The 27319-nt window shown below is 47.5% G+C and overlaps 1 protein-coding gene across 2 annotated transcripts in view; it reads left to right on the forward strand.

Moving 5' to 3' along the window:
- LOC144487066 (NACHT, LRR and PYD domains-containing protein 3-like) overlaps nucleotides 1–19332 on the forward strand; it is a 73285-nt gene extending 53953 nt beyond the window's left edge. For both annotated transcript variants that reach the window (XM_078205118.1, XM_078205119.1), the window contains exons 10-12: nucleotides 1879–2049; nucleotides 7303–7470; nucleotides 17296–19332. In XM_078205118.1, the coding sequence (XP_078061244.1) occupies nucleotides 1879–2049; nucleotides 7303–7470; nucleotides 17296–17383 (427 nt within the window). In that variant the 3' untranslated portion in view covers nucleotides 17384–19332. The remainder of the gene's footprint in view (nucleotides 1–1878; nucleotides 2050–7302; nucleotides 7471–17295) is intronic.
- Nucleotides 19333–27319: the final 7987 nt, after the last annotated feature.

The following is a 27319-nucleotide window of genomic DNA, read 5'->3' on the forward strand; positions in this document are numbered from 1 at the left end:
CAGAGAGTCTCCTGTGTCCATCCATTCGACCGCACACTCTCAGCTCCACAACCAGTATCACAATCAGCGATTTCCCACACTATCTGCTGTTCTCCCAGCTCCAGCGCTGCTAATTCTACGTGTAAGGATTACAAGATCTGGACGCTGTCAGCATTTTTACTTCATTCCCTGACGTTTCGTGCTCTCTTCTACAGGCACATAAAGTTCCATTGTTACTCTCCCATCAAAAACACAGGCCTATGCTGGTGAGAACCCGACTCACCATCATGTCTACGCAAGGATAGCCTCTTGCCTGTGACCATCCCATTCTCTCAGTGCTAGAGTTATCTGATTAATTAGAACTCTGCAGAGAGAGGCTGACATGTCTCTGACAGTCGATGCTGCTTTCTGGGCATTGCCTGTGTCTGTGTGGGGATGGCCTTTCTACCATTTGACTTTCATTCTCATTTGACCCCATATGCCTCAGATTATATGCTATAAGATGCTTCACCACCTTGTCAGAACTTGGCAAGTTATTCATCCTTTTGCCTCATTGCAACCATATTACCCAAGCCTACTCAGGTCTCCAGTAATCTCCACCCCGATATACTTGGATTGATGTGGCAGATACTGTCCAGTCCTGAGAGAACAGAAATTTGCTCCAAACTCAGGTAGCCTTGGGGAAGAGTACCAAGTGTTGCCAAGTGCATCATTGAATTGAGTTTAACCTTTCTCCTCCCATTCCAGCCCTGTGTTCTTAACCAGGTCTTCCTCACTGGTCTCTCCAGAGCTGCTGCCTATCAAAGTGCTGCCCGTGCCAGCATTGCCTGAACCGGGACTTCCCCTGCAGCGAGTGGTTAAGGGCTGGAGTTCACTGTCTGGGAGTGTGGTGGAGACACGTTCAGTTGAAAATTTCCAAAGTGAATTGGATTATGATCTGAAAAGGAAGATTGTGCAGGGTTACGGGGAGAATTTGGGGGAATGACACTGAGTAAATTGCTCATTCAGAGAGTCAGTGCAGAGAGCATGGGCCAAAAGGTCTCCTTCTGCTCTGTAACAATTCTCTGATTCTATCTGAGAGAGATACCAATGGCCCTTTGTGGACACTGGCTAAATTACCTAACCCTGTTTACACTGCAACATCACCAGCTTCCAGTTAAAATCTTGATACATTTCCAACCATTATCTTCACAGAATTATTGCGGAGCACCACGAGGCAAAATGAGTCTGCACCGGCTCACCAAACTAGGATTAGGAATTGTCTCATTCGACTGCCTTCTCCTCGTATCTTTGCACATTGTTTCATTCGATTGTTCATCGACTGCCCTCTGTGATGCCTCGAATCAGCCTGTCTCCACCACACTTCCAGACTGTACATTCCAGACCCGTACCACTGGCATCGTGAAAAAGGTTTCTCTCTCTTCATCTTCAACCCCACCACACACTCCATTCCTGAGCCACTGACCATCCCGTGTCCCTCCCTGTGACTCAGGGGAAGGACATGGGAATCCTGTGTTCTTCCCTTTCACCATCATCCTTTTTGTCATTTAATCACTCCGGCCCTTCCATTTTGTTATTTCCTTGTCACCCGCCCATCCCCAGCTCCCTGTCACTTAAAACAGTTTAATTCACTGCTACTCCCAAGTTTTAATTTTAGCTCATTGAACTGAAACTAAATCTGTTTCTCTCTTCACAGATGCTGCCTGTCCTGCTGAGATTTTCCACATATTTTATTCATATTTCAGATTTACAGCATCAATATAATTTTGCTTTCTGTATCAACTGAAGTTGTGTTTCTTGAATGTCCCACGCTGTACATTATTATTGTTAATGATCTTATTCTTAAATACACTGTGGATTTACCCTGATTTCTGTTATTTTTCTTTCTCTGATCTCCAGTCTCTATGGTAACGATCTCTCAGATTCTTGTGCTGAGGACCTGGCCTCTGCTCTCAGTACAAACCGCTCACTGATAGATCTGAATCTGGGTGACAATAAACTGGGAGATTCAGGAGTGAAACTGCTGTCTGTGGCTCTGAGGAATCCGGACTGTAAAATACAGCAACTGCAGTAAGTAGCAGACTGTGTGAGATTGTGTTTATAATAACTGAATATTCAACAATATAATTTCACCACTGGTATTTGTACAAAAAACACTGCCCATTACTATTGGCGTCAGTTATGAAGAAGGAAAACTGCTTTTCCTCTGACTCCTGTTGCTTCTCTCTGATCCCTGAGCAATGGGATGTTAGTCCCACAGATCCTTATGTTGAGGGAGTGGGGGAATAATGTTATGGTTCACACTCTGAGGTCCTCTCCTCCTCCTCAGATGTGCACAGCTCTCCCCGGGCACAGCATCCATTGATCTGTGAAAAGGGGGAGAGTGAATAGATGACAGTAAATGGAGGACAGGACATGGTGGTGGAGTCTCGCTGTTAGTAACAGATGTCAGTACAGCAGCGAGAGCTGAACTTAGTTCAAGATGCAGAATCAGTTTGGATAGAGATAAGATTTAACAAAGTTAAAAGTTCACTTGTGGGAATCATTTATAGGCTCCTAACAACAGTCACAATCTCCGACACAATACACAGGAAAAATAACGGGGCCTTGTAAAAACATATTGCAATAACCACGGGTGACTTTAATCTACATATACAAAGAAGAACAAAGAACCGCACAGCACAGTAACAGGCCCTTCAGCCCACCAAGCCTGTGGCGCCTCCTAACGTTTATTCAGACCCAGAACTTACTGCCAATTTGCGTTTTCTATTCCTCTGTTTGTCTCTTGTTCATGTGTCTACCAAGATGCACCTTGGACATTGCAAACGTGCCTGCTTCTGCCACCTCCATTGGCAGTGCCTTCCAGGCACCCACCACCCTCTGGGTGAAAACCTAACCCACACACCTCCCTCCAAACTTTGCTCCTCTCACCTTCAACCTGTACCCTCTTGTAGTTGACCATTCCACCCTGGATAAAAGTCTCTGACTATCCACCATATTGGTGCTTCTCATAATTGTGGATACCTCCATCAGGTCACCCCTCAGCCTCCCTTTTTGTAGTGAAACAATCTGTGTTTATACATCGTCTCCTCATAACCTAACCGTCCTTGACCAGGCAACATTCTGGTAAACCTTCCTTGCACCCTCTCCAAAGCATCCACATCATTCTGGGAGTGTCGCGAACGGAACTGCAAGCAATATTCAAATGTGGCCAACTGAAGTTTCATACAGCTGTAACATAACTTGACAACTTTTATACTCGATGCCCCGGTCGATGAAGACAAGCATGCTGTCTGCATTCTTGACCACCTCATCCACCTGTGTTGCCACTTTCAGGGACCTGTAGACTTGTACAGACAGATCCCTCTGTAGGTCAATGCTCCTGTGGTTTCTTCCATTTACTGTATAAATCGCTCGGATTGTCAAAAGTTGAAAAGAAGATTCGTTCACAGAATGTATTCAAGCAATTTCTTGGAGAAGCACGTTCCAGTGCCAATCACACAACAAGCTGTTTTAGACATGATGTGCAAATGTGTGGCGTTTCCAACAATAATAGATTCCTTTCATTTGGAGAAGAGCAGCAGAAGTGTTCCAACCGTTGCTAATTCAAGGACTGTATTAGATTAAGTGAAGACATGGCACTGGGGTTGGCACTGCTGCCTCACAGCGTCAGGGACCCGGATTCATTCCAGCTTTGGACGACTGTCTGTGGAGTTTTCACGTTCTCCCCGTGTCTGTGTGGGTTTCCTTCGGCTGCGCCTGTTTCCTCCCATAGTCCAAACAAACTGTGTAGGTTAGGTGGATTGGCCATGCTAAATTGCCCATTAGTGTCCAAGATGTGTAGGTTAGATGGATTAGCGGCGTAAATATGGGGGGTTACGGGAAACCGGGCAACTGCAGATCTAGTCTGACATTGATGGTATGGAAATCCTATAGTAATCTATAATAAAGGAAGAGATAACAGAACACTTCGAAATTAATGGCAGGATTAGACAGGGCCAACATGGATTCATGAAAGGCTGGCACGGTGACACAGTGGTTAACATTGTTGCATCCCAGCCAGGGGCCCGGGTTCAATTCCAGCCTTGGGTGACTGTGTGGAGTTTCTACATTCTCCCCGTGTCTGTGTGTGTTTCCTCTGGGTGCTCCAGTTTCCTCCCACACTCCAAAGAGATGCATGGTAGATGGATTGGCCATGGTAAAATTGCCCTTCGTGTCCCAAGATATGTAGGTTAGGTAGATTAGCCCGAGTAAATGTGTGAGTTTATGGGGAGCGGACCTTGGTAAGTTACTCTGTCAGTGTGTCTCGATGGGCCGAATGACGATTCCTACACTAGGGATTCTATAGTTGCATGATTCACACACAAGAGGTTATTAAATAAAATAGGAGCACGTGGGATTGGGTGGAATATACCAGCATGGATTGAGAACTGATCAATGGACAGAAACAAGGAGTTGGAATAAATGGGTTACTTTTGGGTTCACAGCCTCTAACTAGTGGAGTACGGCAGGGATCAGCGTTTGGCTTTCAGCTATTGAGAATCTATATGAATGATATGGGTGTGGGGATCAAATATAATATTTCCAAATTTGTGAATAATGGAAAACGAGGTGAAAATCTGAATTGTGAGGAGGATGCAAAGATGTTTCAAGGGGATGTGGAGAGGCTCAGGGAGGCTCCACAACTGGAGTAATGTGTCCAGTGTTGAGCTCTTTACTTAAAAAAGGATAGAATTGTATTGGAACCAGTTCAGAGAAAGTTCACTTGGCTGATTCCTGGGATGGAGAGGTTTATTTTACGAGGGAAATTTGAGCAGATTGGAGCAATATCTATGAATGTTCAGAAGATTAAAAGGTGATCGCATTGAGGGGATGAGACAGGGTGGTTGCTGAGAGGCTGTTTCTTCTTGTCCGAGAGACCAGAACAAGGGGACAGATTTTAAAATGTAATTGTCAGTCCCTTAAGACTGAGATGAGGAGAAATTTATTTTTTTAGATGGTGGCTGGTCAGTGGAATTCTCTTCCCTGGAGACTAGTGGCGGCAGAATCATTGAATATATTCAAGGCTGAGTTAAGAATGATTTTGGATTGAGAAGCGAATCAAGGGTTACGGGGAAAAGAGTTGAGACTATAATTAGATCAGCCGTGATGGAGTATGCTTGAGGGGCTGAATGACCTTCTGCTGCTCCGAGGTATTTTGTTCTTATCCCAATACGTCCTTCAGACTGCTCTCTGTGACCAGTGAAGGATAAACGAGCTGTATGTTTTGTCCTCACCAGACGCTCTCCTGTGCCCATTCATTAGGCCACCCACTCAACCCATCTCACCAGCAGTAATTACCCACTCTGCCCCCAGGCCTTCCTGATCCAGCACTTCATCTTCCATTGGTGTAAGGATGGCAAGACCTGGATGTCTCCACTCTTCTTCACTCGTTCCCTGATGATGTTTGCTCTCTTTCCAAACACATAAATTATTACTCACTCATCAAACACACGCAGTAGCCCAGGGTTGTCCAACGTGTGGACCAAGGGGCGAATGTGACCCTCGAAGCCCCTCAATGCGGCCCCCGGAGCGAGTTTCCAGAATCTCAGTCACACAGTTCAGTTTGAATGGAAGAATCTGCATGGAGCTGCTCCTCCAATCACATCCCGTTTCTTTCCCATGTTTGCTGCTGATAGGATTTTGAGCCAATCTGCATCAAATGTGGGAGAGAAACAATTTGTGATTGATGAGGATTAAACTCTAATAATCATCTTTATTTATTACTCATTATTGTGCTCAGCAAGTTGTTTCTTTTCATATCTCAGTTTAGTTTTTAATTGAAATTTCTGCTGTGCCAAACTTTATCATTCTGAAATTTACTCATCAGCCCCTTGAGTGAGAAAATCATTGATGTGTGTTTGCCCAGTGAATATGTTGGTCAGCCCTGCTCGAGCCTATGCTGATGCCAGCCTAACGGACATGTCTCTGACAGTCAATGCTGCTGCCTTTGCATTGTAAGAGTTTTAACACCAGGTTAAAGTCCAACAGGTTTATTTGGTAGCCAATACCATTAGCTTTCCGAGCGCTGCTCCTTCGTCAGATGGAGTGGAAATCTGCTCTCAACCAGGACACAGAGACACAAAATCAAGTTACAGAATACTGATTAGAATGCGAATCCCTACAGCCAACCAGGTCTTCAAGAGACAGATAATGTGAGAGAAGGCAGCATTAAGCACAGGTTACAGAGATGTGTATTGTCTCCAGACAGGACAGCCAGTGAGATTCTGCAAGTCCTTTGCATTGCCAGTGTCTGGGTCGAGATGTTCTTTCTACAATTTCACTCTCATCCTTATTCACATATCAGGCTGTGCTGCACTCACCGTGGCAGAACACATCAGGACATTGATCCTTTTCCACTCTGTAACCACGTGTCTGAAACCTGCTCACCTCCCAGCAATCTCCATCCAGACTGGCTTGTACCGATGGGATAATCTCCCTCCATCCTGAGGGAACAGGACCTCCCTCTGAGCCTGAGCAGCCGGGAGGAGCCCCTCCAGGGAGGGGGGGGGCAAGCCTTGCTCTGCTTTCTGACATTTCAGTCCTTCATTCAATAAGCAGAGCTCCCTCGCTGCTCCCACCAGAGCTGCTGTTTGAAAGTCCTGCTGGCTGACTTTGGAGATGATGCCAGCATTGCCTGAACCGGGACTGCCCCCTGCCCAGGCTGCCTCAGTGGGCAGCTCCCCCTGCCTGCCAGCTCTTAATTGTCCACCTCTGACAATATCTCCTTCATAAGTCTGCCTATCCTGCCCACACGGACACACCACCCATTTCCAATCCCCATGTTGGGACTTCAGAGCTTCTGGTACAATCACAGCCATTATCTTCAACCTCACCACAAACTGCATTCCCAAACCACTGACCATCCCATGTCCCTCCTGAGCCACTCCGAGTAAGGACATGGGGATCCTGTGATTACGGTCCTGTCCCATCATCACTTTTATCATTTAATCACTCCTGTAATTCCAGTTTGTCCTTTCTTTGTTTCTTCCCCAGCCACCCACCGCTGTCACTTCAAACCTGTCAATTCACTGCCCGTTCCCAGTTCCAATGGAAGCTCAAACTTTACCTCTGTTTCTCTCTTCACATGTATTTAGCGAACCTGCTGAGCATTTCCAGTTGATTTATATTTCATTTTCAGCATTGAGTATTTCCTCATTCTACAGAAATGCAGGTTGTGTTTTTGGAATGTCTGATACAATACATTATTATTGTTATTAACAGTATTATTTAAAACACTGGGGATTGAGCCTGATTCCTGTTATTTCTCTCTCTGGTCTCCAGTCTCAGACATAACGCTCTCACAGATTCTTGTGCTGAGGATCTCGCCTCTGCTCTCTGTACAAAACAGTCACTGAGGATTCTGCACCTGGAATTAAACTCCTTCACAGATCAATCTGTCCCTGCTCTCCGCCGCCTCATACTGACCTGCAGGAGTCTGGAGGGGATCTGGTGAGTGTTTGTGTTAATTTTTAGTGTAACAATTAAAATATAAATGGATTTAAAATATAAATGGGCCTGAATCTTCCAAGCAGCAGCAATGGTAAGCAGATTGGCGCTATGTTTAAAAATTCTCCCAACCTGAAACTGCTGCATATTTCTCCCAGAATCTTCAGCACTGCGACCCTGGGAGCTCCATCAGAGCAGACGAGTCGGGGAAGAGAGAGCACACACCCTATTTACAGCACTGCGACCCTGGGAGCTCCATCAGAGCAGAGTAGAGTCGAGGAAGAGAGAGCGCACACCCTATTTACAGCACAGTGACCTCGGGGAGCTCCACCAGAGCAGAGTCAGGGAAGATAGAGCGCACACCCTATTTTCAGAACAATTACCCCAGGGAGCTCCATCAGAGCAGAGTAGAGTCAAGGAATAGAGAGCACACACCCTATTTACAGCACAGTGACCCCGGGGAGCTCCATCACAGCAGAGCAGAGTCGGGGAAGAGAGAGCACGCACCCTATTTACAGCACAGTGACCCCGGGGAGCTCCATCACAGCAGAGCAGAGTCGGGGAAGAGAGAGCACGCACCCTATTTACAGCACAGTGACCCCGGGGAGCTCCATCACAGCAGAGCAGAGTCGGGGAAGAGAGAGCACGCACCCTATTTACAGCAGTGACCCCGGCGATCTCCATCAGAGCAGAGTGGAGTCGCGGTAGAGCGAGCACACCTTATTTACAGCACAGTGACCCTGGGGAGCTCCATCAGAGCAGAGTGGAGTCGCGGTCGAGCGAGCACACCTTATTTACAGCACAGTGACCCTGGGGAGCTCCATAAGTGTTAGTTGATTGTGGGAGTGAATGGGTTGGTGTGTCGCTGGATGAATGGTTAGTCAGGGAGCTGAGGAGAGGTTCAAGGATTAGTTCTGGGTGTCGGGAGGGTGGTCGAGTTGTATTGTGTTGGGTTGAAGGGTTAATCAGCAGTTTGGATGGTGGCTGGGAGTTGGTCATGTTGTTGGGTGTCTAGTTAGATTTGGTTGCGTGGTCGGAGGTTGGGATTGGTTAATAGCTTTGGAGAGTAGTGGGTTGGGGTTGCTTCTTGAGTAATCAGTTTAAGTCAGAGATATAGTCAAGAATGTATTCAAGAGGCGGCTGCATATAGCACTTGGGGGCGAACAGGATCAAAGGTTATGGGGAGAAAGCAGGATTAGGCTTTTGAGTTGGACGATCAGCCATGATTGTGATGGATGGTGGAGCAGGTTCGAAGGGCCAAATGGCCTCCTCCTATCTTCCATGTTTCTATGTCAGGTCAGGAGAGGTTGGGACGGATGAGGCCAAGTTGGGAGGTTTAGTCAGATTTGTTCAAGGGCTAGTGGGAGGTAGTCGGGCAGGACGGGAGGGAGAGATGATTTACGGGAGTGATAGCCTGTCAGGGGGAGATACCAGCAGTAGCCAGGCCTGTGACACCACAGCTGGTTCTGCTGTGGGACAGGGTCGGGCAAAGAGCAAGCGAGCAGTAGTAATAGGGGACTCGCTAGTTAGAGGCACAGACAGGCGTTTCTGTGGCAGCAATCGAGACTCCAGGATGCTGTGTTGCCTCCCTGGTGCCAGGGCCAAGGATGTCTCTGAGCGATTGCAGGACATTCTTAAGGGGGAGGGTGAGCAGCCAGAGATTGTTGTACATATTGGTACCAACGACATAGGTAGGAAAAGGGATGAGGTCCTGAAATGTGAATACAGAGAGTTAGGCAGTAGGCTAACGTGTAGAACCTCGAAGGTAGTAATTTCATGACTACTCTCTGTACCAAGTGCTAGTGAGAGTAGGAATAGGATTATTAGGCAGATGAATGACTGGCTTGAGAGCTGGTGCAGGGGGGAGGGATTTAGATTTTTGGATCATTGGGATCTTTTCTGGGGAAGGGCTGATCTGTTCAAGAGGGATGGGTTACATTTGAACTGGAGGGGGACTAACATCCTGGCGGGGAGATTTGCTCGAGCAGCTCGGGAGTGTTTAAACTAGTTTGGCAGAGGGGTGGGATCCAAAGCAGGAGGGAGACAGAAGAGAAGTTTGAGGACAGCACGGAAGTTAAAGAGAGCACGTAAATTAGTAAAGGCAGTGTCAGTAATCCTAGTACCAGACACATCAGACAGAAGCAAAGCAGAACAAGGGAAGTCCAGATTAAACTGCATTTATTTCAATGCAAGAGGCCTGACGGGCAAGGCAGATGAACTCAGGGCATTGATGGGTACGTGGGACTGGGATATTATAGCAATTACTGAAACATGGCTAAGGGAGGGACAGGACTGGCAGGTTAATGTTCCAGGGTACAGATGCTCGAGGAAAGATAGAACAGGTGGTAAGAGGAGAGGGAGTTGCACTTTTGATTAGGGAAAGCATCACGGCCGTACTGAGAGGGGATATATCCGAGGGTTCGGCCACTGAGTCTATATAACAACAACAAAGAACAAAACAGCACAGGAACAGGCCCTTCGGCCCTCCAAGCCCGTGCCGCTCCCCGGTCCAGGATTGAATCCTGAATCCAGGATCCCTGCCCAATTTTCCAGCCTATCTACATCCTAATACCCTATCCACCGAGCTGTCCCTCACAGCTACAATGCTTTGTTCATCACAACCTATTTACTCACCCCCACCCCCCCATTCCAGACCATGTGATCTCCAGGGAGAGGTGAAAACCCCAGGGCCAATATGGGGAAAAAAAATCTGGGAAATTCCTCTCCGACCCCCTGAGGCGATCGAAACGAGTCCAGGAGATCACACTGGCCCTGATCAGAAAATGCTTCCCAACCCTATTCATTTCCACTTCTGCTTTTCGAACACCATCTGAATTCCCTGCCCCCGAGACAGGTTCCCAACTATCCGCAGTCTCGCTCTGTACTGGCACCAGCAAGATGATCATAGAATGAAGCCTTGAAACGAGAAACAAAGAACAATTAGCCCGCGCCGCTCCCCGGTCCAAACTAGACCACTCTTTTGTATCCCTCCATTCCCACTCCGTTCATATAGCTGTCTAGATAAGTCTTAAACGTTCCCAGTGTGTCCGCCTCCACCACCTTGCCCGGCAACACATTCCAGGCCCCCACGACCCTCTGTGTAAAATATGTCCTTCTGATATCTGTGTTAAACCTCCCCCCCTTCACCTTGAACCTATGACCCCTCGTGAACGTCACCACCGACCCGGGGAAAAGCTTCCCACCGTTCACCCTATCTATGCCTTTCATAATTTTATACACCTCTATTAAGTCTCCCCTCATCCTCCGTCTTTCCAAGGAGAACAACCCCAGTTTCCCCAATCTCTCCTCATAACCAAGCCCCTCCATACCAGGCAACATCCTGGTAAACCTCCTCTGTACTCTCTCCAAAGCCTCCACGTCCTTCTGGTAGTGTGGCGACCAGAACTGGACGCAGTATTCCAAATGCGGCCAAACCAACGTTCTATACATCTGCAACATCAGACCCCAACTTTTATACTCTATGCCCCGTCCTATAAAGGCGAGCATGCCATATGCCTTCTTCACCACCTTCTCCACCTGTGACGCCACCTTCAAAGATCTGTGGACTTGCACACCCAGGTCCCTCTGCGTCTCTACACCCTTTATGGTTCTTCCATTTATCGTGTAGCTCCTCCCTACATTATTCCCACCAAAATGCATCACTTCGCATTTATCAGGATTGAACTCCATCTGCCATTTCTTTGCCCAAATTTCCAGCCTATCTATATCCTTCTGTAGCCTGTGACAATGTTCCTCACTATCTGCAAGTCCTGCCAGTTTTGTGTCGTCCGCAAACTTACTGATCACCCCAGTTACTCCTTCTTCCAGATCATTTATATAAATCACAAACAGCAGAGGTCCCAATACAGAGCCCTGCGGAACACCACTAGTCACAGGCCTCCAGCCGGAAAAAGACCCTTCCACTACCACCCTCTGTCTTCTATGACCAAGCCAGTTCTCCACCCATCTAGCCACCTCCCCCTTTATCCCATGAGATCCAACCTTTTTCACTAGCCTACCATGAGGGACTTTGTCAAACGCTTTACTAAAGTCCATATAGACCACATCCACGGCCCTTCCTTCGTCAACCATTCTGGTCACTTCTTCAAAAAACACCACCAGGTTAGTGAGGCATGACCTCCCTCTCACAAAACCATGCTGACTATCGTTAATGAGTTTATTCCTTTCTAAATGCGCATACATCCTATCTCTAAGAATCTTCTCCAACAACTTCCCCACCACGGACGTCAAGCTCACCGGCCTATAATTACCCGGGTTATCCTTCCTACCCTTCTTAAATAACGGGACCACATTAGCTATCCTCCAATCCTCTGGCACCTCACCTGTGTCCAGTGACGAGACAAAGATTTGCGTCAGAGGCCCAACGATTTCACCTCTCGTCTCCCTGAGCAGCCTTGGATAGATTCCATCAGGCCCTGGGGATTTGTCAGTCTTTATATTCTCTAACAAACCTAACACTTCCTCCTTTGTAATGGAGATTTTCCCCAACGGTTCAACACTCCTCTCCGAGACACTCCCAGTCAACACATCCCTCTCCTTTGTGAATACCGACGCAAAGTATTCATTTAGGATCTCCCCTACTTCTTTGGGCTCCAAGCATAATTCCCCACTTTTGTCCCTGAGCGGTCCGATTTTTTCCCTAACAACCCTTTTGTTCCTAACGTATGAATAAAATGCCTTGGGATTCTCCTTAATCCTGTCTGCCAAGAACATTTCGTGACCCCTTTTTGCTCTTCTAATTCCCCGTTTGAGTACTTTCCTACTTTCTTTGTACTCCTCCAGAGCTCCCTCCGTTTTTAGCTGCTTGGACCTAACATACGCCTCTCTTTTCTTTTTGACCAGTCCCTCAATTTCCCTGGTTATCCACGGTTCTCTAATCCTACCCTTCCTATCCTTTTTTACAGGCACATGCTTGTCCTGTAGCCGCAACAAGTGTTCCTTAAAAGACTGCCACATACCAGATGTGGATTTACCCTCAAACAGCCTCTCCCAATCAAGAGCTGCCAATTTCTGCCTGATCCCACTAAAGTTAGCCTTCCCCCAATCCAACACCTTACCCTTGGGACACCACTCATCCTTTTCCATCACTATCCTAAAGCTAACAGAATTGTGGTCACTATTTGCCACATGTTCCCCTACCAAAACTTTGAAGACCTGACCGGGCTCATTCCCCAGTACCAGGTCCAGTATAGCCCCCTCTCTAGTCGGGCTGTCTACATATTGTTCCAACGAACCCTCTTGTACACATTTTACAAATTCCTCCCCATCCAGAGACCCTGCCCTCAGCGATTTCCAGTCTATACCAGGGAAATTAAAGTCTCTCACTACAACAACCCTATTTTTCCTGCACCTATCCAGTATCTCCTGACATATCCATTCTTCCACTTCCCTTGGGCTGTTGGGGGGCCTGTAGTACACCCCCAACATAGTGACTGCGCCTTTCCTGTTTCTAAGCTCCACCCAGAGTGACTCGTTACACGACCCCTCTGAATTGTCCTCCCTCTGCACCGCTGTAATATGCTCTCCAACCAATACCGCTACTCCCCCACCTCTTTTGGCCCCTCCTCTGTCTCACCTAAAACACTTGTACCCTGGAATATTCAGCTGCCAGTCCTGTCCCTCTTTCAACCAAGTCTCTGTCACCGCAACCACATCCAAATTCCTCGTGCGCATTAAGGCCCCAAGTTCGTCTGTCTTACCTGCTACGCTCCTTGCATTGAAGTATAAGCACTCCAGACCTCCAGGCCCAGTGAGGTCGTCCTCCCCCAGAGTGCTCTTCTTCTTTGCCAGCCTTGTCCCAGCCCCAAGCTCGTCCCCAGCCTCCACACTTGTAGACCTAATATTTTGATCCCCACCCCCCTGCCATACTAGTTTAAACCCCCCCCCCCCCCCAAACTGCACTAGCAAAGCTCCCAGCCAGGATATTTGTGCCCTTCCAACTTAGTTGTGACCCCTCCCTCTTGTACAGGTGCCATCCTCTCCTGAAAACTTCCCATTGATCTATGAAAATGAAGCCCTCCCTCCTGGACCAGTCCTTTAGCCAGGCATTCATTTGTACCAACTCCCTATTCTTAGCCTCACTGGCACAAGGCATTGGGAGCAGCCCAGAGATGGCCACCCTAGTGACCCTACTTTTTAACCTATTTCCCAACTCCCTGAATTGCTCTCTTAGGATCCCCCTACTCTTCCTATCTACGTCATTTCCATCAATGTGTATAATGACATCCGTTTCTTTATCTTCCCCTTTTAATATGCCTCCTATCCGCTCAGAGACATCCGTGACCCCAGCTCCAGGTAGGCAGACTACCATCCTGGAGTCCCGTTCGCACCCACAGAATCGCCTGTCTGTGCCTCTAACTGATGCATCCCCCACCACTATCGCTCTCCTAACCCCTCTCTTCCCTTTCCGGGCCACAGAGCCTGACTGTGTGCCAGTGACCTGGTCACTGTGTCTTACCCCTGGAGAGGCACACTCCTCCACACTATCCAAAACAATATACCTGTTTTGGAGTGGGACAACCACAGGTGACCCCTCTTCTAACTGTTCACTCCCCTCCCCTCTCACACCTGTCACCAAGCCCTTCCTATTTTGAGAGACCGCCACTGGAGTACTCCCTGGTACTTTACCCTTCTGCCCTTTACTCCTCCTAACTGTGACCCACGTGTCTTCCTCCCGATGCCCCGGTGTAACTAGTTGCCTATAACTCCTGTCAATTTTTCTCCCATTTTCCCTGACTAGACTAAGGTCAGCGATCTGCAGCTCCAGTTCCATGACACAGTCCCTCAAGAGCTGCAGTTCCACGCACCTGGCACATATGTGAACCTCTGGGAAGCTAGGTGTTTGCAGGAACTCCCACATCCCACATCGGAAGCACTGAACTGGCCGATCACTCATACCTGCCCTTTTCTTTATAGGGTTGGATAAAAAATAACTAGCCTTGCCTCGCCCTTTCTGCCTAAGCCCTGTGAGCCAAAGCCCTTATAGTTCACACTCTGCTTCCCACTCAAGCCCTGTGAGCCAAAGCCCTTATAGTTCACACTCTGCTTCCCACTCACTCAAGCCCTGTGAGCCAAAGCCCTTATAGTTCACACTCTGCTTCCCACTCACTCAAGCCCTGTGAGCCAAAGCCCTTATAGTTCACACTCTGCTTCCCACTCACTCAAGCCCTGTGAGCCAAAGCCCTTATAGTGCACACTCTGCTTCCCACTCACTCCACTGCCCGCTCCCGACGCTGCCCGCTGTATAGTGCAGCCGGCTTTTTATGCTCCCGGCGAACGCCCCAGGTAACTGCCTTTTATACTAAGACTCAACCTCCCAGAATCCCCTTCAGCTGACCTCACTTCCTCAATTCAAAACCCTGAAAAAAGCCCGCGAAATATACCCATAAATGAATAATTAAATCACTTCTTTGCTTACTCTCAGCACTCCTGCTAAGACTCTCTCCCCTAGTCTCACTCCAGTCAAACAAACTATGGGTAGAACTGAGAAATAAGAAGGGGGAAATCACTTTGATAGGGTTGTACTATAGGCCCCCAAATAGTCAGCGGGAAATTGAGGAACAAATATGTAAGGAGATGACTGATAGCTCCAAGAAAAATAGGGCGGTAATAGTCGGAAATTTTAATTTTCCCAACATTGACTGGGACAGCCATAGTATTAGAGGGTTGGATGGAGAAAAATTTGTTGAGTGTATTCAGGAGGAATTTCTCATTCAGTATGTGGATGGCCCGACTAGAGAGGGGGCAAAACTTGACCTCCTCTTGGGAAATAAGCAAGGGCAGGTGACAGAAGTGTGAGTGAGGGATCACTTTGGGACCAGTGACCATAATTCTATTAGTTTTAAGATAGCTATGGAGAATGATAGGTCTGTCCCAAAAGTTAATATTCTAAATTGGGGCAAGGCCAATTTTGATGGTATCAGGCAGGAACTTTCAAAAGTTAATTGGGGGAGTCTGTGGGAAGGAAGAGGGACGTCTGGTAAGTGGCATGCTTTCAAAAGTGTGTTAACCAGGGTTCAGGGTAAACACATTCCTCTTCGAGTGAAGGGCAAGGCTGGCAGAAGTCAGGAACCCTGGATGACTCGGGATATTGAGGCCCTGGTCAAGAAGAAGAAAGAGGCACATGACATGCATAGGCAGCTGGGATCAAGTGAATCTCTTGGAGAGTATGGGGGGTGTAGGAGTAGAGTTCAGAGAAATCAGGAGGACAAAAAGGGGACATGAGATTGTTTTGGCAGATAAGGCAAAGGAGAATCCAAAGAGCTTCTACAAATACATAAAGGGCAAAAGAGTAACAAGGGGAGAGTAGGGGCTCTGAAAGATCAACAAGGTCATCTATGTGCAGATCCACAAGAGATGGGTGAGATCCTAAATGAATATTTCACATCAGTATTTACTGTTGAGAAAAGCATGAATGTTAGGGAACTTGGGGAAATAAATATTGATGTCTTGAGGAGTGTACATATTACAGAGAAGGAGGTGCTGGAAGTCTTAAAGTGCATCAAGGTAGATAAATCTGTGGAACCTGATGAGGTATATCCCAGGACGTTGTGGGAGGCGAGGGAGTAAATTTGAATCATCTATAGTCACGGCCTGAAGATTGAAGCGTGGCAAATGTTGTGCCTTTGTTTAAAAAGGGCTGCAGGGAAAAGCCTGGGAACCACAGGCCAGTGAGCCTCACATCTGTGGTGGGTAAGTTGTTGGAAGGTATTTTGAGGGACAGGATCTACAGGCATTTAGAGATGCAAGGACTGATTAGGGACTGTCAGCATGGCTTTGTGAGTGAAAAATCATGTCTCTCAAATTTCATTGAGGGCAGTGCAGTTGATGTTGTCTACATGGACTTTAGCAAGGCCTTTGACAAGGTACCGCATGGTAGGTTGTTGCATAAAGTTAAATCTCACGGGATCCAGGGTGAGGTATCTACATGGATACAAAATTGGCTACTTGGCAGAAGCCAGAGGGTGGTTGTAGAGAGTTGTTTTTCAAACTGGAGGCCTGTGACCAGCGTTGTGCCTCAGGGATCAGTGCTGGGTACACTGTTATTTGTCATTTATATGAATGATTAGGATCAGAATATAGGGGGCATGGTTGGTAAGTTTGCAGATGACATCAAGATTGGTGACATCGTGACAGTGAGGAAGGTTATCTCCAATTGCAGCGGGATCTTGATCAATTGGGCCAATGGGCTGACGAATGGCAGATGGAGTTTAATTTGGACAAATGCGAGGTGATGCATTTTGGTAGATTGAACCAGGGCAGGACTTACTCAGTTAATGGTAGGGCGTCGGGGAGAGTTACAGAATAAAAAGATCTCGGGGTACATGTTCATAGCTCCTCGAAAGTGGAGTCACACGTGGACAGAGTGGTGAAGAAGGCATTCAGCATGCTTGGTTTCATCGGTCAGAACATTGAATACAGGAGTTGGGACGTCTTGTTAAAGTTGTACAAGACATTGGCAAGGCCACACTTGGAATACTGTGTATTGTTCTGATCACCCTATTAGCCCAGGTGTTGAGCTGTCTAACATTACCTGAGTAACTATCCAGGTAAACTTTGTGGATCTGTCCCAAGTATCTGACTCTAACTGCAGCAGGGGAGTTCCCCAATAGTAGTTAATACCTCTGGGACAATTCCCAGGTAGATCAGTGCATCAGGACATCCACAGGTTCCCGATGCTCATCTTCGGATGTGTGTCTGGCCTCTGGCGATCCAGAGACCAGAAGATTTGTCCCATTAACTCCAGTCTCCTGTTATTTACTCTGTTGTTCAATCTGTTTATTTCCTGTTTCATCTTTACTGTTTCAGGCTGTCCAATAATCAGTTCAGTCCAAATGGAAATACACAGCTGGAGTCGCTGCAGGGATCCAGATCGAGACTGACAGTGACATTGTGAACATTTCAATCTATAAACATTGCTGCTCCACCGGTTACAGTGAAATCCTGAATTGTGAAAATCTTCGACAGCTCCTTCCAAACCCTTCATTCCTGCCCCTCTCCCTCCCTATTCCATCAGCCCCTCCAGCCTGGCAGTGATTTCCCTGCTTACCTGGTTTCCCAGCTGGAAAACTGTTGTAGTTTTAGTCTCCACATTGAAGGAAAGATTGCTGCAAACCATTGTTTAAGCAGCAATGTGTTGTCAGTGTTCTCAGCAACAGAGTCTTCAACCTCCTTTCAAAATGGAGCAGCAGAGATCATTCTCCAGAGAGAGAACAGTGTGTGTGTGATTCTGACAGTACCCAGCAGAGGGCAGATTGGTCAATCTTGTCAGAGTTTCCTCTCTGTCTCTGTGAATGAATTAAAGGCTCCACCAGCCTCTCCTCAGAACCCCTTTCACTATCTGGTGATTAAAGTGACACAATGCCACCATCTGCTGGTGGCACCCAGCTACTGCAGGCGCTGCTCTCTGAGCCTCAGACAAGTTCAGTAAGTCCCATGTCTGCATCTGGGAACCGGTTACTGCAGCGTGAATATTGAACAATATTGACAGGGATTGGAGTTTGCAGCAGGAACCCCGGCTGGTGAATTAACCCTTTTATCACCAGTCACTGTACATGAACTCTGTTCCCTCATTCCCTATGGGAGATATTGTCTGGAGATTGTAGTTGGGGATGATCTCAGACTGTAATATGTACATTTGGTGCAGTTATCAGACACTAATCCCATTCAGAATGGGAGTGGGTAAACTCTGCTGCACTCTGTAATTCCTGTTTCCAAGATAATACATCTGCATCTATTTCCAGACACACAGGCCCAAACTGACACCCACACACTCACAAACACAGACAATTGTACACTCTTATCCACGTACTGACACAGAGAGAAACACAGAATCTCTCTTAAATACTCTCAACACGCAGCCATAAACCCACAGAAACGCACATCACAAACCACTATCAAGCAACAAACCCATGCATTGCAGCGGTTAATGAAATTGCAGCGCCCTGTAACCAAATAACATTTAAGTTGGGCAACAAGTGATAACATTTCCTCTGAAACAGACATCCCTAGAACGAAAGCAGCAAAGGAACACTGGCGCAGCATTGCACAGGATCGGAGCCTCGGAAATGCGATTCCCTCTTTCCTTGTTCCTTATATCTCACTGAGCAGATGCAGAGCGAGAGCATAGAAAGCTAGAATTCACAATTTCACTCTGTTCCTGCACACTCACCTCAGCTTTATTTAATTTCTGAATGTATGATTTATTTTGGATTATCCCAACGATCTCAGGACAGATGTATGATGTCAGATATTAACATTATTTATCAAACTGTTTATTTTACCATGACAGATATTACCTGGTGTTTGTCAGATGGTTGCTTTTCATCCATCTACAGTTGCAGATGCCGGCGCTGAAAAGTGGGTAGATATTCTATACCATTAAAAGCTTCACATTGAACCGGGGAAATTCTTCAAAGACTATGAATTAATCACTTTCAAATTAGTATCATTTCTTCAGAACAAACTATTCATATCATCTATTATTTCAATTTAAACTAACTTTATTGTGTTGTCTGGTCTGTGCTAGTTTTAACTGAATACTGCTCAGTATGTGACATGATCTATGTCATTCAGTCTTGGAAGAGAAAGGGTTAATGCTGCTGCTCTGTAATTGTAATGGATATTCCTAATTTTATCATCTGTATAACTAGTTATTTACAATTAAATGCTGATTGGTTCATTAGTTAAATGCTAATTGTGAATCATTGGAATGCTGAAACTAATACGTACACAAGCTAATAAAGAGCGGGGGACGAGTGTAAATACTGTAGCTAACAGTGAGCGTGAAACTGAAAAGACCATAAGATACAGGAGCAGAATTCAGCTATTCTGATCATCGAGTCTCCTCCACCATTTAATCACGGCTGATAAGTTTCCAAACCCATTCTCCCACCGTTCCCCCATAACATTTGATCTCCTGACCAATCAGGAACATATCTATCTCTGTCTTAAATACAATCAATGAGAGAATGAGTGAGCAGAAAGAGTGAGGGGGAGAGTAGGTGAAGGGGGAGTGAGGTTGAGGGCAGATGGTGTGAGGGGAGAGCGCAATGGGAGATAGAATGAGGGAGAGAATAGGTGAAAAGTGAGGGGGAGAGTGAGGGGGAGGGAGATTGTGAGGAGGGGAGGGAGAGTGACGGGAAGATAGCGCATGAGGGATAAGAGAATGAGAGGGGAGTGCAGGGGACGCAGGGGGAGGGGAAGGGTGAAGCGGAGAGATAGAGGGGAGGGAATGAGGGGGAGAGAGTGGGGGATGAAAGTGAGGAGGAGAGAGAGAGAAGAGAATGAGAGGTAGAGTGAAGGGGAGAAAGTGAGCGGAGATGGAGTGAGGGGGAGAAAGGTGAAGAATGAGGGAGAGAGTCAGAGGAGGGAGAGAACGGGGAGGGAACTGATGGGGAGAGAGTCAGAGGAGAGAGTGAGGGGGAGAGTAAGTGAAGAGCAACTGAGGGGAGAGGCTGATGGGACGGATAGTGAAGGGGAGTGTCTGAGGCGGGATAGTGTGACGGAAAAGACATAGGGGAAGAGAGTGGAAGGTCTGAGGTGGAATAGTGTGATGGAAAAAACTGAGGGGGAAGGGAGAGAGTGAGGAGGAGAGAGAGGGGAGGGCGAGTGGGGAAGTGTGAAGGGAGAGAGACTAAGGGATGGAAAGTAAAGGGCGGAGACTGAGGGGGAAGAGAGTGAAAGGGAAGGAATTGAGGGAGGGAGTGGGGGAAGACTGAGGGGGAGGGAGTGAGGAGAAGAGGGTGAGGGGAAGAGAATCAGTGGGAGAGGGGGTGGAAAAGGGGAAAGTGTGAGGGAGGCAGATTGTGCAAGGGGGAGAGATCAAAGGTTCTAAAATGTGGGGAGCGAGAGAGGGCAAGAGTAGGAGGAGAGAATGAGGTGGAGGAGGAGGGAGGGGGAGAGAGGGCGAGGGCGTTTTTTCACTCACACTTTCCTGCAATCCTTCCCCGTTGCTCCACCTATTTGCTTCTGTGTTGCACCTTGTAATAAAGTCGAGGAAAATCCCAACGTGATTTGTTGTTTTAATGGGGGGGTGGGGTGGAAGGGGCAGGGTCTGGAGATCACTGGCTCCACCCTCATCCCCACTCTCCCTTTTCCCTCTCACTCCTTCCAGTCGTGTCTGCAGCAGTTTCGGGGCTGGAGAGGATTGTCCTTATTCACTGGGGGAGGGGGGAGAAAACTGTTCTCTGTCCCCGAGGTTTAATGCAGCCTCTGTGACTAGGCCTCAATTCAAGGCCTAATCTCAGAGGGCCCTCAGAATGTCCTTTTGTATTTGCTTCATTCCCGAACAGTGTCAGTGCTGAAGTGGGAGAACTCGATGGTTAAAAACAAAATAATTCATTTAATTCAGGATGTGATTGTGGGTTTTCCTGTTCTCGCTCTCTCTGTCTCCCATCGTTCTCCTTTGATTGTGAGTTATCAGGGAGAGAAATGGGAAATGGAGGGTAACGGTGAGGGGCGGGGGGATGGGACGGTAACAGAGCAGTTTGCTTGTGGGATCTTGCTGTGTGTATTTTGCCTGCAGCCTATCCTGCTGGGAGACCGTGGTTCCGCTCCCCAAATTCAGTGTACTGACAACTGACTGTGATTGCTTCCATCTCCCACCACTGCCCCCAGCCTAATTTCTCAATGTGAATCAGTGATCAACACAAACAGTGGTCACAGGGTGACATGATTTAAAATGGTCAGACAGAAACCTTTCAGAGAGCATTTCAATCCAGATTCATCATCAGAGAGACAGGGAGATTATCCAGAGCAGGCGAGAGAGCGAGGAGGGCGATGGGTACGTACAGAGATAGGGGGAGGTAAACAGGCAGAGAGAGAGAGAACAGAGATAGATCATCAAGTGCAGGAGAGAGAAGAGGGGGGTGGATAGGGGCAGAGATGGTGGAGGTAAAAGAGAGAGGGAATCAGAGAGAGAAACAGAGAGGAGTGACTGTGCTAGAAGTGGAAGGTTCCCTGTTCATATCAAATGTACAAACAGCACCAAACCTGGAGTGATGTCCCCTTATTTTAACTGGGGAGGGGTGGAAGGAAGAGGGGCGGAGAGAGGGAGAGGTGTGGTCCCTCATTCCCACTGACTTCACCTCAATCCTCACTTAAATATCACATTGTATCTGGCCATGTTCAGACTGTTTGTGTGTGTGTGTGGGATCTTGCTGTGCACTCATGCTCTGTGCCTCCTCCCTGCCCCATACTCCTAACACTGTATCAGTGTCCACATTTTAAACATAAAAGATTGAGGGAAAGGAGGGTGGGATATAGAGAGGAACAGGGTAAGGCAGAGCTGCAGAGAGGATGTTTGATCGAGTTCTCACAGGGGCTTGGAATGAAAAAGGCTGCGATTGGGACCCGGTTTAATTGGCCAATTGGACAGTGCCTGTGTTTTACTCTCAGTAATGTCACGGTGCTGTGTGAGAGCCCAGGGCAGCGCTTCAATCTACTTTTACTGAGTTTCTCTTTGTAACATTCTCAGTCTGCCTCTCTCACTGTGAAGCATTTGGGAGGGAGAGGGAGCTGAAATTCACATTCCTGAGCCTGATGAAAGGCTTGTTCTCCATCCCAGAGTCCTACTTGCGTTGCTAGACAGGGCACTGGGATTTGTGGATGGAAAGGATTGTTCTGTTTCACTGAGCCTCAATTAAGGTCTGTGTGACTAGTCCTGAATTCAAGGCCTGTGTGACTAGGCACCAATTCAAGGCCTGTGTGACTAGGCACCAATTCAAGGCCTGTGTGACTAGGCCTCAATTCAAGGCCTGTGTGACTAGGCCTCAATTCGAGGCCTGTGTGACAAGACCTCAATTCATGGCCGGTGTGCCCTGGCCTCAATTCAAGGCCTGTGTGACCTGGCCTCAATTCAAGGCCTGTGTGACTAGGCCTCAATTCGAGGCCTGTGTGACAAGGCCTCAATTCATGGCCGGTGTGACCTGGCCTCAATTCAAGGCCTGTGTGACTAGGCCTGAATTCGAGGCCTGTGTGACTAGGCCTGAATTCGAGGCCTGTGTGACTAGGCCTGAATTCGAGGCCTGTGTGACTAGGCCTGAATTCGAGGCCTGTGTGACTAGGCCTGAATTCGAGGCCTGTGTGACTAGGCCTGAATTCGAGGCCTGTGTGACTAGGCCTGAATTCGAGGCCTGTGTGGGGGGGTGGGGGTGGGGGGCGGTTGGGGTGGGGGGGGTGGTGATAGCATGCATCTGTGTCAATATATTAAAATCTCAAATATGTGTAGTTGTCGGCCATTCAACCCATCGAGCCTGCTCCACCACTCATGCAGACACACACACCCACAGAGACATAAACACACACAGACAGACACTCACATACACTGAGACACTCAGACACACACTCAGACACACATTCACAGACAGACACACTCTCAGAGACGCAAACGCACGTAGACACACACACAACAGAGACACACACACAGTCACAGACACACACTCAGAGACGCAAACACATGTAGACACACACACAACAGAGACACAGACACACATTCACAGATAGACACACTCTCAGAGACGCAAACACATGTAGACACACACACACAACAGAGAGACACACACAGTCAGACACATTCACAGACACACATTCACAGACACACGCACACATTCACAGGCACACATTCATAGACACACATTCACAGATGCACACTCACGGACACACAGACACTCATTCACAGAGACACCCAAATTCATAAACACACACACACACACTCACAGTCACATACATTCACTCACCCACAGACACTCATTCACAGAGACACCCAAATTCATAAACACACACACACACACACTCACAGTCACATACATTCACTCACCCACAGACACACATTCACACACACGTGCACACAGAAAGTCACACACAAATACAGACACACAGAAACACGTTGAAATACACACACACACACACACAAACACATGCACACACTTGGAAACTCTCTCACACAGACACACAGAAATACAGAAACATAAGCGCACCGACGCTCACACACACTCATTCCTTTTTTTTACTCCTCACTGCTCCAACTAAAAAGTACTGGGATCTGAACTCGAGATGGGGGTGGCACGTTCGCACAGTGGTTATCACTGCTGCCTCACAGCACCAGGAAGACGGGTTCGATTCCAGGCTTGGGTCACTGTCTGTGTGAAATCTGCACGTTCTCCCCGTGTCTGCGTGGGTTTCCTCCGGGTGCTCCGCTTTCTGCTCACACTCCAAAGATCAGCAGGTTAGGTGGATTGGCCATAGTAAACTGCCCATCAGTGTCCCCGAACAGGCGGCGGGTGACTCGGAGATTTTCACAGTAACTTCACTGCAGTGTGAATGTCAGCCTACTTGTGACTAATAAATAAACTTTACTTGAAATGCTGTGACTGAAAATGGAGGAATGAGTGGGGCCCAATAGACACTGAGAAGTTAACTTGTGTGTGAATCATAGAATGGGGACAGCACAGGAGGCCACTCAGCCCATCAAGCCAGATGGACACGCTGCAAGAGCAGTTTCACTATTCCTATTCCTCCACTCTCTCCCCGTAACCCTGTCAATATTTTCCCTTTGGCTTCCCATTCAATTTCCTCTTGATGGAATCTTCTTCCACCTCTGGCTCAGGCAGAACATTCCGGATACCAGCAGTCACTACATTAAAATCATTTCTTCATCACAAAATCACAGATTCATTCAGTGCAGAAGAGACACTTCAACCCATCGAGTCTGAACCGATATATGAGAAAAACTTAACATACCTACCTCACCTCGTTTAGCAGCACTTGGCCCATAGCCCTGAATGTGATGATGTGCCAAGTGCTTATCCAGCTACTTTTTAAAGGATGTGGGACAACCCGTCTCTCCCACCGTCCCAGGCAGCGCATTCCAGACCGTCACCACTCTCTGAGTAAAATGTTCATCCTCACATTCCCCCCCTAAACCTCCTGCCCCTCACCTTGAACCCATGTCCCTTTGTGATGCTCTTCAGCTCAGGGCAGCAGCAGCTCCTTATCCACTCTGTCCATCAATCTCATCACCTTGTCCACCTCCATCAGGTCGCCCCTCAGTCTTCTCTGCTCCAACAAAAACAACCCAAGCCTAACCAGCCTCTGGTTTTGAAGTTTTATTTATTGGTAAGCTTGCATTAACACTGCAATGAAGTTAATGCGAAAATCCCCGAGTCGCCATACTCTGGCACCTGTTTTGATTTGATTTGATTTATTATTGTCACATGTATTAGCATACAGTGAAAAGTATTGTTTCTTGCATCGTATACAGGCAAAGCATACCGTTCATAGAGAAAGAAAGGAGAGAGTGCAGAATATAATGGTATAGTCATAGCTGGGGTGTTGAGAAAGATCAACTTAGTGCGAGATCGGTCCATTCAAAAGTCTGACAGCAGCAGGGAAGATGTTCTTGAGTAGGTTGGCATGTGAACTCAGACTTTTGTATTTATTTCCCGGTGGAAGAAGGTGGAAGAGAGAATGTCCAGGGTTCATGGGATCCTTGATTATGCTGGCTGCTTGTCTGAGGCAGCGGAAAGCGTAGACAGAGTCAATGGACAGGAGGCTGGTTTCCGTGATGGACTGGGCTACATTCATGACCTTTAAATTTCTTGCAGTCTTGGGCAGAGCAGGAGCCACAGCAAGCTGTGATAAAAACAGAAAGAATGCTTCCTATGGTTCATCTGTAAAAATCGGGTAGGGAGGGTGAATTTAGCATGGTCAATGCACCTAACCAGCACGTCTTTCAGACTGTGAGAGGAAACCGGAGCACCCGGAGGAAACCCACGCAGACACGGGGAGAACAGGGAGACTCCACACAGACAGTGACCCAAGCCGGGAATCGAACCTGGGTCCCTGGTGCTGTGAGGCAGCTGTGCCAACCACTGTGCCACCGTGCTGTCGATAGTTCTCTTCATAGCTGTAACACTCACGCTCAGACCTATCCTGGTGAATGTTCTCTGCACCCCCTCCAGTGCAATCACACCCTTCCTATACTGTGGCGATCCAAACTACACATAGTTCTCTAGCTGTGGCCTAACACAAGTTCTATACTACTCCAACATGGCTTCCCTGCTTTTGAAATCTATTGCACCATTGATCAAGGGAAGTGTTCCACACGTCTTTTTCACCTCTCCACTGACATGCAAATGAGCCAATGAGAAATGCTTTGGATGGATGGATCCTTGGCAGCATGGATTAGAAGTTGGCTAAGTGACAGGACCATGCAGACGCTACGACAACAGATGAATGAACACCGCTCGACAATCACCAGGCAAGACTGTTCTCTTCCTGTTGGGGAGCACTTCAGCGGTCACGGGCATTCAGCCTCTGATCTTCAGGTAAGCATTCTCAAAGGCGGCCTTCACAACACACGACAGCGCAGAGTCGCTGAGCAGAGACTGATAACCAGGATCTGCACACATGAGGACGGCATCAACCGGGATCTTGGGTTCATGTCACACTATCTGTAACTTCCACAACTTGCCTGGACTTGCAAAGTCTCACTGGCTGTCCTGTCTGGAGACAATACACATCTCTTTAACCTGTGCTAATGCTCTCTCCACTCACATTGTCTGTACTTTTAAGACTTAATTAGCTATAAAGACTCGCATTCCAATCATTATTCATTATTCTGTCAATTGAGTTTGTGTCTTTATATGCCCGGTTTGCTGTTTATGAGCAGATCTCCCACTCACATGACGAAGGAGCAGCGCTCCGAAAGCTCGTGGCGTTTGCGACCAAATAAACCTGTTGGACTTTAACCTGGTGTTGTTAGACTCCTTACCAAGAAATAGGAAACAGAGTGTGTGTAGAGATCGGCACTTCTCAGACTGGAGACGAGTTGAAAGTGGTGTTCCCCAGGGATCAGCGTTGGGTCCCTTGCTTTTTCTGACTTATATAAACAACTGAGAGCTGGGTGTTGAGGGCCCAATCTCTAAATTTGCAGATGATGCTAAGGTAGAGAGAAGAGTGAATTGTGAGGAAGATGCTGAGCGGTGTATCCAACCTACTGAGACACCAGTGAGTTCACAATAGAGAGATTCATTAAGCTGCGGTGTGTGTGGGGGAATGGATTCACTTGTTCATCCAACTGCTGCCACACCAAGACAGTTACACTGATTCGATGCTCTGACTGTGACTGTTAATGTATGAACTGAGAATGGAGAGAGACAAAATGGTCCACGGGTGCATTTTGTTCACACAGAGGGTGGTGAGAGTCTGGAACGAGCTGCCAGAGGCAGATACAATTTTGCCTTTTAAAAAGCGTTTCGACAGTTCCATGGATAAGATGGGTGTGGAGGGAAATGGGACAAATGCGGGCAATTGGGATGACTTTAGTGGTTAAAAACTGGACGACATGGAGAAGTTGGGCCGAAGGGCCTGTTTCCATGCTGTAAACCTCTATGACTCTTTGACTTCAGAGGGACATGGACCAGTTGACCAAATGGGCAGACACCTGGAAGGTGAATTTCAATGCCGTGAAATGTGAGGGAATGGATTTTGGTGGAAGAAACATGGGGAGACAAACCAACCACAATGGTACAACTTTGAGGGGCTCAAGTGCTTCATTCTCTGAAGGTAGCCAGGCAAGATGAAACAGTTGTTAAGAAGGCTGATAGGATCCTGGGGTTTATGAATAGAGGCAGAGAATATAAAAGCAAGGAAGTGACACCACACCTGTGCAATTCATTCGTCAGACCACATGGGGAATATTGTGGTCAGTTCTGGGCACCTCATTTAAGGGAGGATGTTAAAGCCCGAGACAGAGAGAGAGAGTGCAAAGTAGATTCACTAGAATGACACAAGAATGAGGAATTTTAGATACAAGGAAAGATTGGAGAAA

Source organism: Mustelus asterias, unplaced genomic scaffold, assembly GCF_964213995.1.
Source record: "Mustelus asterias unplaced genomic scaffold, sMusAst1.hap1.1 HAP1_SCAFFOLD_570, whole genome shotgun sequence".
Taxonomy (NCBI): Eukaryota; Metazoa; Chordata; class Chondrichthyes; order Carcharhiniformes; family Triakidae; genus Mustelus; species Mustelus asterias.